At 38.1% G+C, this 12,660-nt stretch overlaps 2 protein-coding genes and 1 pseudogene across 5 annotated transcripts in view; all 3 read right to left on the bottom strand.

The window, feature by feature from the left end:
* LOC130838798 (zinc finger protein 420-like) overlaps positions 1-12,660 on the bottom strand; it is a 60,851-nt gene that overhangs the window by 35,141 nt on the left and 13,050 nt on the right. Inside the window, exon 1 of one of the 2 annotated variants that reach the window (XM_057712369.1) lies at positions 596-1,351. The exons of the other annotated variant lie outside the window; for it this stretch is intronic. Coding sequence (XP_057568352.1) covers positions 596-604 — 9 coding nt within the window. The 5' untranslated portion in view covers positions 605-1,351. Of the gene's footprint in view, positions 1-595; positions 1,352-12,660 lie in introns of those variants that run through there. 2 annotated transcript variants of the gene reach the window in all.
* The window catches only part of LOC130838821 (zinc finger protein 345), a 41,171-nt gene that overhangs the window by 8,537 nt on the left and 19,974 nt on the right, over positions 1-12,660 (bottom strand). For 2 of the 3 annotated variants that reach the window (XM_057712480.1, XM_057712481.1), the window contains one exon: positions 9,149-11,649. The exons of the other annotated variant lie outside the window; for it this stretch is intronic. In XM_057712480.1, the coding sequence (XP_057568463.1) occupies positions 10,111-11,571 (1,461 nt within the window). In that variant the 5' untranslated portion in view covers positions 11,572-11,649 and the 3' untranslated portion in view covers positions 9,149-10,110. Of the gene's footprint in view, positions 1-9,148; positions 11,650-12,660 lie in introns of those variants that run through there. 3 annotated transcript variants of the gene reach the window in all.
* Positions 7,101-7,209, bottom strand: LOC130839438 (5S ribosomal RNA; annotated as a pseudogene).

Consider the following 12,660-nt stretch of genomic DNA (forward strand, 5'->3'; position numbering starts at 1 on the left):
TTGGCATTAATAAGACCTTTAAGGTCTGTTTGTCTGTATGGGCTCTAACAGTAAGGTTCTCAAGCAACTTATGCTTTGGGATGATCCAGCCTGTAGCTGGGCATCAGTAAACTGTAATAAAGGTACCTCGCTCCTGAGCTGACAAAATCTCCTGGAGGATGAAGATTCACCAAAAGATTTAGGTCAAACGAAGACTGGACCACCAACACCACCTCCCATTTTGTCTTACTTGGAAGCCCCGATCTGTGGAGAAGAAGGTGACCAGAGGTGAGCTCCCACTGAAGTGCTCAGCTTGACCTCATTACATCACTGTCTGTGTAAAACTGGTCTGTTTAGCAGAGAATGTCCACATTTTCCTCCCCTGTACACTTCTGCCCCACCAACATTCCTGACACAAAGGGGAAAAGGCAATGATTCATAGAAAAAATCGTGAACACGTGACAATCAGGGGCATCTAGGCAACAGAGCTGAACGGATGGAATGAAAGGAAATGGTGAGTGGGTCCTGCAAAAAATGCTTCTGCCCCGGAAAGGTCGGGAAAAAGAAGGCAAAATGCTCATGTGTTTCAGGAAGCAGAGAGGAAGCATCACCTCACCTGGGTCATGGCTTTCAGTCTTTCAGGAAGTGTGTAGTCCTCAGGACTTCTCTTCTGAAAAAGGGCAGAGTCCTGGGAGACTGCAGGGCTGGCAGGGCAACGCCTGCCTCCCAGTTCCCAGAAAAACCCAGTTCAAAAGGCAGTACTTTACCCTGCTGTTCCACTGTCCACTCTCTCCACTTCACACAGACACACTGACAGGAATGGGAGGGAGACTGGACAAATCCTACCCCTTCCCTAACCCGGAGGCCCCAGGCTCCAGTTGCAGTAGAATGGCCTCAGCAGCTTGCTGTGTCTTGAGAAGCGAATGCAAGGCCCTCTTCCTAGCGCCACCTTATTTCTAAGCAACCCTATGTCCTCGCTACACCTGGGGAGCAGGACTCCGGTGAGACTAGACTTACAGAAGAAAGACTCGCCTCAAGTCAAGACCCTGAACAGGAGATGCGCCCCAATTCCGGCCCCGGATCAAAGTCTCTGGGGAGCCTCTGTCCTCAAGGAAGCCATCTCTCCTCGGAGCACAGCTGATCAGTCTGCTCCGGACGTTCCCACATGTAAATCACCCTCCAGATGTTAAAGGTGCGGCTCGCTGATAACCAAGCGCAACTCGCTAAGACCGCGGCGACAAGTACACATAAAGTTTACCGGATATAAGGTCTCCCAGTCACAAGGCAGTGCTTACGCCCATTAGGGCCTGGCCCGAAGGCACTCCCACACTGTGAGCCCTCCAGCCCTAAGAAGAGCCGCTCCTACCTGCGAGGTAGCTCCTGGAGCCAACCGACGACTCAGAAAACTATGCTAACAAAGCCATAGACAAAGCAGAGCCTACAAAATTGTATCTGCGCCTGCGCACTTGAAGGTTTCGCCAAGCCGGAACTACAATCCCCAGAACCCTTTGAGCCCATTCCTCAGAACCCTAGATAGTACTGTCCTGCCTATACCTCCTGTGCAGAAGTCACACTAACCTCCTTGATGGACCGGCCCTGAGGGGTGGGCGGATATCCAGACTCCCCTAGTGCTATTCAGCAGCTAATATTATTTAGTGCCTGTGTGGTAGAAGACAGCCAGGGCCCTTGGCTCACTCCATCCCAGCTGGGAAGTCATTCCTCTGTTCAAAAGACTTTGGAACTCAGCCTCAGAAAAGTTTAGTGACAGCTGAAACTAGAAATGGCTTACGACCCAAGATTGATTTTTTAATGATTTTAAATTTTTGTCCAGGGTATAAAATTGGTTGACTAATTTTTGTGTATGTTAAATAAAATAAACAAAAAGCTATATAAAGAGAAAAAAATGAGCATCTTGCATCCTTGTCTCCAGGCACCCAGTATTCTCCAAGCTACCAATGCATTCACCATTTTCTTACCACGGCGATATGTGTGTGTCAGTTTGTTTATGTGCCTGTGCCTGAGTTCATATATACAGGTACATATGATACATTTTAAACAGAAATATTAGATTGTTATACACACTTAAATATTATTTTGTTTTCATATTAATATATCAATCTCATTCTTTTAATTTGCCATATATTTCCATTAAATAGACGTATGATAATTTAACCAATTTGTTACTGTAATTGACTCCTCCAGACTTTTACTATTATTGGTGCCATAAGTTATATTCTTGTGAATATGTCTAGTGACATCTGTTACATAAATTCCTCTACAAATTCTGGAGAAACGGGTACCTGCGTTTTAAGTTTGGTAAGTATTTTGCTACTGCCCTTCTTTAGGTTATATCAATTCAGGTGTCCACTACCAACATGTGTAGATTAGATGTGTAATTTCCTTATTTTGTCAATCTTATGGGTGGAAATTACATTTATAAATTATACATATCTTATTGAGATAGGAGTAAAAATTTCCAAAGGAGTAAACATTTCTTTGCAGTTTCTCTGATATATTTTTTCATACTCACCCATTTTCTATTAGGTCATTGTTTATATTTTCTCCTAATGATTTGTATTGCCTATGTTTGTTTTTAAGTAACACAGAATGTTTTCAGTTTTAAAAACTTACAGTGTGGGATTTACATTTTGACTTTTAATAGTGTTTCAAATATTTTTTCATGTAAAAGTAGACAAATATACTTTTTCCTAAAATGGTTTCATGGTTTTGTGTTAGTTTTACAATATTATTATTTTCTTCCATGTTTTTCTCTAAGATTTTATGGTTTAATCTTAAATCTTACAATTCTTAATCTACATTTTTGATCCATTTGCATATAATTTTGTTTTGCGCTGTGCATTAGGGATCCACTTTTTAAAAATCTCTCCCATATGGCTACCCAATTACATAAGGCCATTTAGTGAATGCTCTTTATTTTATAGACATGTCTATATTTTACACATTATATTCCCCAATATAACCATAATAAATACTCAGGAAATTTAACAATCACACAGTGTTATAATCTAATATATAGTGCATATTCAAAATTCTCCTAATTACCTCAACAATTTTAAAGTTTCTTTTTTAACCCAGGATACAAAGATCATGCACTATTTTAGTTGTCATATCTCATTAATCTTCTTCGATTTAGAACAATTCACAGCTTTCTTATACTTCAGAATCATATTTTTGGTGTCCAGATTGCTTTTCTCCCCCAAAATGTCCTTCTAAGCATTTAAAAAAATGTTCCCATGTCTAACTTCAGGCTAAATATTTTCGACAAGACACTCCATGTGTGATAGTGTCCTTAATGTGTCACATCAGGAGCCACATAATATCACTTTCTCCCATTCCTTATGTTAATTTAGTTCCTTAAGCTTGTGGTCAACAGCCCTATCCACTGTAAAGCTTTCTTTTCCCCTTTTTATTATTGAGTAAACTATGGGGTGATGTTTTCAGACTGTTGAATAAACATGGATACAAGTTTGTCCTATCTTTGTCAGACGGCTACTTAAAACATTTGTTGAAAAATCTGTATCTAACATATGATATACATATGAATACACCCAAATCCTCAAGATTTATAACAGTTCAAAAGGGTATTAAATGATCCAAAATGCCTCCATTATCACATACTACCTTTCCTATGTGTTTGGATTTATAGCTGGAGTTTTAGTTCTAGTGATCCTTTATAATTTTGCTAGAGCTCCACTCTTAATTATTGTCAAGTTGTAATATACCTTAATATCTGGTAGTTCTAATCATCCAATTCTTATTATTCTTTTTCTGAATTTTACTGGTTATTCTGGTCTCTTTATTTTTCTATATAGACTTTAGAATTAGTGCGTATGTTTAAGAAAAATTCTTGGGTATTTATAATTGAGAGTGCATCACATTTATAACCTAAGGAATTGTGATATCCTGCACTGATATTCATCTTAATGATGTTAGTACTGCAATCTCAGAACATGTTACACCCTTTCATTTTTTTCATCTTCTGATTGCTTTGAAAATTTTTAATTAATTTATTTTTCCATAGTGATCATGGATTTTTTTTACTGAATTTTATTTACTGATAGCTCAAATTTTTCTTGTGAGTACTGAGAAAGCATTTTCTTTTCTATTGGATCCTCTATTTCTTAAGAATATCTGTACATGAGTTAGTTGATTTCTGTACGTTAACTTTCTACCAAGGCAACTTCAGATTGGTCTCATAGTTTAAAAGGATAATGAAATACAACTTTTTCCTTTTAAGTAAAGCCACAAAGTGTTCTCAGCTCTCCCTGATTTCCAAAATAAGTCTGTGAATATCAGTGCTGGATATGCAACAGAGTCAAAGAAAACTAAGTTTTTTCCTATAATTCAATATCTTCAAGAGATTGTTTACCTTATAGGACTGTATGGTGTAATATTTTTGCAATGGTGAAAATGATCTATAATATGTTGTCCAATACAATGGCCACTGGCCTCAGGTGGCTATTGAGCACTTGAAATGTGCCGGATGAGACAGAGGAAATGAATCTTAAATTTTATTTATTTTAAACCTAAATTTAAATAGCTACATTGGCTTACTGGCTAATGTATTGGACATTGCAGAGTAAAGATGTCAGAGAAGCTGAGAAATGGGATTGGTTCAGGGATAAAGAATTAACTTAAAAGGAGTTGTTTTGTGCTGTGTATTCCTACCCCTATGGAGGAAAAGATGGGTTGCTTTCCTCTTGCCTCAAAAATAAGCAAAGAGACCTTTAGCTTCAATTCTAACACCCTCATACACTGCTTTATAGTCTTGAAAGTAAATACTAGTATTCCAGCTGGTTTCCTATTAGGCTTTGCTAATATGGAGTGCCAGAGGAAAACTGGCAGCCTTAAAGAAGGAAAAGAGGATGGCTGCTTCACTCCACTTTGCTTCCCAGTTCTATATTGGTTACTATTCTTTTCTTCATTGCCCAGAAACACTTCTTTGCATTGTGTGGCAGAAGGCAGAATTTTAAGATGACTCCTGCAGCCCTTGAAGAAGCAAGCCATCATATCTATAGCTTCAAGGAAATTAATTCTGCTAACAAACATGAGTTTGGAGGATAACCCTGAGCCTTAGATGAGACATCATCTCCAGGTGACACCTGGATTGCAACCTTGTAAGAGCTTGAGCAGAAGACCCAGCTAAGCCATGCCCAGACACCTACCCATGGAAATTTTGAGATAATATGTGTTGCTTTAAGCTGCTAAAATTGTAACAATTTGTTATACAGCAATAGAAAAGTAATAAACACTATAAGTGGCAGTCCTTCCCAGTAGAAGCTGTTGATTCTAGTTTGAGTTGTTCCAAAATTCTCAGAGCCACCTATAGTATACTTCCTCAGAGAGCAGCAGCATCCAAGTTAAGGCCAATTCTTAACATGGTCTGAGTCCCAGGTACTTGGAATCTTCCTCTGTATTCCTGAGACACAGGTACCAGATTTGAAGTATTAATTATTCCAAGTCTTCCCATTGTTCCCCAACACATAGAAGTAGCACTTCCTTAAAAATTACTATCCCTGTGATATCTTAATAGTTACCTTTTGCCTTTTGAATGACCTAATACCTAGTTAAAATTTATTTTTTTTAAAGTAATAGCTTGTTAAGATATAATTCACTTCATGCAATTAACTTATTTAAAGTACGAGGGTGAGTCACAAATTATCCGCACTCCAGTTATATTAAAACTTCTGTTGGCTGCACTGTCTTATCAGTGCTTTCCATTCAAGGCTACAGTCTCCCCAGTCACTGCTGTGCAGATGTGAATGTGTTACATCAGTTCATTTGTAACTGTGGTGCGAGCAAAAATGGATGCCCCACTTGTGATTTGCCCAAAAGAGCAGTGTGCAGTGATTCGTTTTTTGTGGTCTGAGGGTGTGCATGTTCGCACACTTCTGCCCACACTATCGACATTCTGCAAAAACTTCATTTTGAGGTGTTAGAGCATCCTCCCTATAGTACTGATCTTGCCCCACTGGACTTTCATATGTTTCGTCCCCTGAAAGCAGCCCTACGAGGACGAAGATTCACTTCTGATGAAGAAGTGAAGACAGTGGTGCATTTGTGGCTCGTAGCTCAGCCTAACACATTTTTTAGTGAGGGAATACGTAAGCTTGTTGACAGATGGAAAAAGTGTATTGAAAAGCAAGGAGATTATGTCGAAAAATGATGTATTCGTCTTTTCTAAAAGTCAAAGTAATTTCTACAGCCAGAGTGCAGGTAATTTTTGACTCACGCTCATATGTCTTGGTGTGGGTCTGTTTGGTTCCATCTTGAGACCCTCTGTTTCCTTTACTTGCATATGTTTCTTTTTTCAGGTTTGGGAAATTTTCAGCCATAATTTCCTCAAATATCTTTTCTTTTTTTTTTAAAGAAGTCTTTTTTAAAAAAAGGTTTTTAATTAATAAATTAATTAATTAATTAATTATTGGCTGCAGCGTTGCTGTGCATGGGCTTTAGTTGTGGCGAGTTACTTGTTGCAGTGCTTGGGCTTCTAACTGCAGCAGCTTCTCTTGCTGTGGAGCATGGGCTCCAGGGCTCTCGGGCTCACAGGCTTCAGTAGCTGTGGCATGCAGGCACAGTAGTTGTGGCTTAGGGCTCTAGAGTGCGGGCTTAGTTGCTCCGCGGCATGTGGGATCTTCCCAGACCAGGGATCGAACCTGTGTCCCCTGCATTGGCAGGCAGATTCTTTTTTTTTTTTTAATTAATTTTATTTATTTATTTATTATTTTTGGGGGGGTACACCAAGTTCAATCATCTGGTTTTTTTTATTATTATTTTTTTATTTTTTTGGGGGTACACCAGGTTCAATCATCTGTTTTTATACACATATCCCCGTATTCCCTCCCTTCCCTGACTCCCCCCCCCTCGAGTCCCCCCCACCCTCCCCACCCCAGTCCTCTAAAGCATCTTCGGCAGGCAGATTCTTAACCACTACGCCACCAGGGAAGTCCCCTCAAATATATTCTCAATCCCTATCTCTCTCCCTTTTACTGGAACCTTTATAATTTGAATGTCCGTATACTTAACATTATCCAAAAGATCTCATAAACTGTTATTTTTAATTTTTGTTTTCTTTTTGCTGCATATGTGTGTCTTTTTTAAGCCCACAGCACCCAGTATTCCCAGGCAGTCTCCCATCCAAGTACTAACCAGGCCCAACTCTGCTACGCTTCTGAGATCAGGCGTGTTCAAGGTGGTATGGCTGTAGACACTTTTTGCTGTTCTGATTGGGTGATTTCATTAGTCTATCTTCCAGATCACTTATGCATTCTTCTGTGCCATTTAGTCTGCTATTTCTTCCTTCTAGTGTGTTTATTTCAGCTACTTAATTCTTCAATTCTGTTTTTTGTGTTTTTTTTAATATTTTCAATTCCGTGTTAAAATTCTGTGTTCACCTATTCTTTTCCCTAATTCAGTTAATATTCTTACTACCAGTGCTTTGAATTCTTTATCTGGTTACTTATTTGTTTCATTATTTTTTCAAGGGCTTTCTCTTCCTCTTTCAATTTAGACCAGTCCCTCTGACTTTTTTTAATTTTTTCTTTGGCCGCACCACACTGCATATAGGATCTTAGTTCCCTGACCAGGGATTGAACCTGTGTCCCCTGCAGTGGGAGCATGGAGTCTTAACCACTGGACTGCCAGGGAAGTCCCTCTGATTTTTCATTTTGCTTAACTTTCTCTGCCTCTATAAACTTAGATGAAAGTTACCTATTGCAGTCTTGAAGGGATGTTCTTATGTGGGAGGTCCCTATACAGACTGCAGGTGCCCAATTTCTTTGGTGGGAGAGCTGGATTTTTTGTGGACACAAATCACATCTTTCCTCAGGATGTGCTGACAGCTATCACCTTGGTAGAAGGTGGGGCTGGAGATGGAGGGACTAGAGCTGGAGCCAGGAGTGAGGTGGGCTTTCTCCTCAACTCAGTAGCTGTCACTGTCCTATGAGGGGCAGGGTCTAATCCTAAGTTGTTGGAGTGGAAGTCCTGAGGGTCAGGCCCAAGCTGGCTCTGTTTTCTTTAAGTGTATGTTTTCTCCTCTCCCAGCACCAGGCCCCTCGCCCCAGGTGGGCTCTATAGACAGAGGTCTGAGCTGTCTTCAATGTGCTGCCCAGGCAGACACCAGCAATTGCTTCTCTTCTTCTGTTCATATGCAGCCCTGAGTGCTGGCAAAGTTCATCTTACTCTTCCCAATACATTCATACATTTTTTTCCTACTGCTTCAACAGAGTGCTGGAATCTTTCCTTGGGAAACCTGGACTTCTAAAGGGCTCTCTCATCTGTGGGTGTCTGCTCAAATCAGCAGTCTCCAGGTTTACCTTAATTGTGGCCAAGAGGGACTGGGGCTGGTTCACAGGCTCCTGCTGGTTCAACAGCCCATACCAAGGACTGTCTACCTATTACTTGATACACAGGTGGTTGAGACTCCTCCCAGGTCCCTTGGTAAATAGTCTTGGATCCCACAACACCCACAGAGGCAATTTGTTTGTGGATGTATGCCAAGTTTTAGTTGTTAAAAGGTGATGTGTGTGCAAAATGGACAGGCATCTTATGCCACCATGAGGCTGATGTTATTTTTCAGTGTTCAGATTTTGACGAAGGAGCTATCTTATTTTTGTAAGTTTTAAGAGTATAAGTTTCATGATGCATTTTGCCTTCTTACACTTTACAATATTATTTTTCTTTAAGATGAATTATTCCTTGTTCAAAAAGAAATAAATGTTGATCAAACTTTTCCTATATTCACTTACATAAATGACTTTTTCCCATGATAATGTCTCTGATGTTGAGTAAAGTATAGATCACAGTTAAAAGTTTTTTCATAAATAACAAAGACTGAGAAGATAACAATGATGATGGCTAAACTAATCAAGTATTTATTACATGATGGGCACAACTATAGAGTCCCCATAACTAGCCTCTGAAGTATACCAATTATGCCCACATTACCATAAATACATCATATATGTATATAAAAGGATCTGGGAGAATAAGTAAGTTGGTTAATGTTGGGGAAGTAACTAAGGTCAGGATGTTAGTCAAAGGGAACTACAATTTTACCTATAATGTATACAATCATGAAAAGCATAAGAGAGCCACACATTATCTCTAAAAGGAACAACAAATAAATAAGGCAGACACATTCAAAAGGGGCCAACAAGGTAACTCTTTATAATGCCAAAATTTTCAGTATTTGACAAAATAGGGGTTTGATAAAAACAGGAAAATACTTTTAAGCCAATGGAATAGTAACAATATATTTACAGACAAAGAATATTAAAGGCTGGTAATAGCACAATCACACTTTCTTTCAAAAGCAATGCCAGATGTAATCTTAAAGAATTTGCTCCAAAATTTGACAGTGATTGTCTATGACTGGTAAGATTACGGATAACTGTAGCTATTTTTTTACTTATATCTACATTTTTATGGAGCAAAATTGTTCTGCAAAAAGAACAGTATAAATTTATAAAAGGAAAATAAAACAATCATCCAAAAGGTACATATCCATAACATACTAATGGATACGTAAAAGCAACAGTAACTTAACACAAACTGGGTGACACACAGATACAAAGACAGATATGCAAATTTTAAAAACAAATGACTGACCTGATATCCAAGCTTTATATGTATAAAAATAAACTTAGCATCAAACATGAAATAAAAATATATAAAAATAGATATGGTTATTAAATAAATGGTGTTAGTATGAGAAATGAGGGAGGGAGAAAAAGGGAACTTTAGACCCTTGATAGTAATTTTAAATAATTTTGAAATGCATCAGTAATTCTGTATAATTCACAAAAAATGAAGAACATTAGGAAGTAGCCCCCAAATAAATTTCAATGCTTAAAATAAAGGCAATACACAATAAAAGGTTTTTCTATTTTTAATATTCACAAGTATAAATTTTCTCAAAGTAATGAAGGTATGAATTTAGATAAAAATCTTCAAATATTTTATTCAGAAGTGTTTTTATTTTCCGTATGAATTTTCTCAAACTAATTGGTAAAATATAAGTAAGGTATATGTACCTTAATTACATTTGTAGGGACTCTCATTAGTATGAATTTTCTTTATTGTATGCTTCCTTAGCTACCTAATTCCAATTTATAGAGTGTCCAATTCACAGAGCTTCTTACCAGCATGACTTTTCTTATGTTGTTGAATTTCTAAACTCCTCCTCAAAGCCTTCCCACATCCCTTACATTCATAAAGCTCACCAGTATGAATTCTCTGATGTTTAGTACAACTCGAGCCACTACCAAAAGTCTTCCCACATTCCTTACATTCATAGGGTTTCTGACCAGTGTGTATCCTCTGGTGCCGATTAAGGGCTGAACCACTACTAAAGGACTTTCTACATTCTTTACATTCATAGGGTTTTTCACCTGTGTGAATTAGCTGGTGTTGAATAAGTTTTGAGCCACTACCAAAAGCCTTCCCACATTCTTTACATTCATAGGGTTTCTCACCAGTATGAATTCTCTGATGTTGAGTGAGGTCTGAACCACTACCAAAGGCCTTCCCACATTCCTTACACTCATAGGGTTTCTCATCAGTGTGCATTCTTTGATGCTGAATAAGTTTGGAACCACTTCTAAAGGCTTTCTCACATTCCTTACACTCATAGGGTTTCTCACCAGTGTGAATTCTTTGATGTTGAGTGAGATCTGAGCCACTATTGAAAGCCTTCCCACATTCCTTACATACATAAGGTTTCTCACCAGTGTGAATTCTTTGATGTCGAGTAAGAGCTGATCCAAAACTAAAAGCCTTCCCACATTCATTACATATATATGGTTTCTCACCAGTATGAATTCTTTGATGCCGAGTAAGGGCTGAACCACTACTAAAGGCCATTCCACATGCTTTACATTCATAAGGTTTCTCACCAGTATGAATTCTTCGATGTTGAGTAAGGTTTGAACCACTGCCAAAGGCTTTCCCACAATCCTTACATTCATAAGGTTTCTCACCTGTGTGAATTCTGTGATGCCGAGTAAGGGCTGATTCAAAACTAAAGGACTTCCCACATTCCTTACACTCATAAGGCTTTTCACCACTGTGAATTATCTGATGTCGAATAAGGCCTGATCCAAAACTAAAGGCTTTCCCGCATTCCTTACATTCATATGGTTTCTCACCAGTGTGAATTCGCTGATGGTGAGTAAGGTTTGAGCCACTACCGAAGGCCTTCCCACATTCATTACATTCATAAGGTTTTTCACCAGTATGAATTCTTTGATGGTAAGCAAGATTTGCACCACTACCAAAGGCCTTGCCACATTCTTTACATTCATAAGGTTTCTCACCAGTATGAATTCGCTGATGTCGAATAAGGACTGATACAAAACTAAAATCCTTCCCACATTCCTTACATTCAAGGAGTTTCTCATCAGTATGAATTCTCTGATGCTGGGTACTGAAAGTGGGCATGTCTTCAGGAGTAAATATCATTTGACTGAAATGTCCTTCCTGAGATTCCTGCTTTCTCTCAAACTGGCTTTTACATTCCCAATCACCTCTGAAACTTGAACACTCAATGCTGTTTTCTATAAGTCTTTCCATTATCTCCCATCAGGATGATTCTATTCCATAAATATCCTTTTTCAGAAATAATTCTTGGTCTCAACCTTGATTCACAGTCTGAAAGAAAATATAAAAACATTCACTTTTTTTGTGTTCTGGGAGAAATGAAACTTTTATAATAGATATGAAAAGACTTAACTGAAATTCATTTTCATAATAAAGTGAGTGGCTTATACAGTTCTCATAAATGATTGGGCATTTTGACAAATAGATAAGGAAATAGAATGAGAAGAAACACTAGAAGGTGAAGGAATTATTTAGGAAAACAGATTAAGTCAATCGTTCCTAAATAGTGATTTAGATACAAATACGCTAAAGACATAGGGAGCTTGATAAATATAAAGATGTCCAGGCCCCATCTCAATTTTGTTAGAGGATAAAACTAGTGTCATATCTACTTAAAAATGAGTAGAATTATCATTTAACCCATTTCTTAGGGCTGTTTGGAGCTTTAAGTAACTACACCAGGAAGGAAAAGTCTAGGATAGATGATCATAAATTGCATATAATCTGAGACAGAAGAAAAAGTTCTTCAGATGTAGCAGTATCTTGATGAAAGATTAATGAACTGAATACACCTGAAATAAGCAATAGAGAGTAAAGATTCTTTTGTGGTTAGAATATAGTTTGTTTATGCCATTTGGTAAAATCCATGTTTATTTAGGAAGTCTTGAGGCTAACCTTGGGAGAAGGAAAAAGGGGACTTAGCAAAAGCCACAGCAGAGTAATTTAGGATATAGTTTTAAAATCAGAGAAAAGGGATGAGAAGATAGGAAGTAATGTGATATTTTGGAAAATTACAGGAAGGATGCAGATAGATGAGTACTCTGAATCCCAGCTCTAATGATTATTGAAATGATTCTGAAACCACATACAGTGTAATGATATTTACACAGTCATATAAAGTAACACCAGTGTTTGGTAGCTATTATTTTGGAAGACTTATATGCCATAAAAGTGACCAGGAAAATAAAAGGATTCAGAGACATCAATTAAGACCCTGAACAAATAAATAACTCAAGCCACAAAAGGTGAATACATTTCAGCTCCATTCTCTTCCTACAATAC

This window comes from Hippopotamus amphibius, chromosome 16 (assembly GCF_030028045.1).
Source record: "Hippopotamus amphibius kiboko isolate mHipAmp2 chromosome 16, mHipAmp2.hap2, whole genome shotgun sequence".
Classification (NCBI taxonomy): Eukaryota; Metazoa; Chordata; class Mammalia; order Artiodactyla; family Hippopotamidae; genus Hippopotamus; species Hippopotamus amphibius.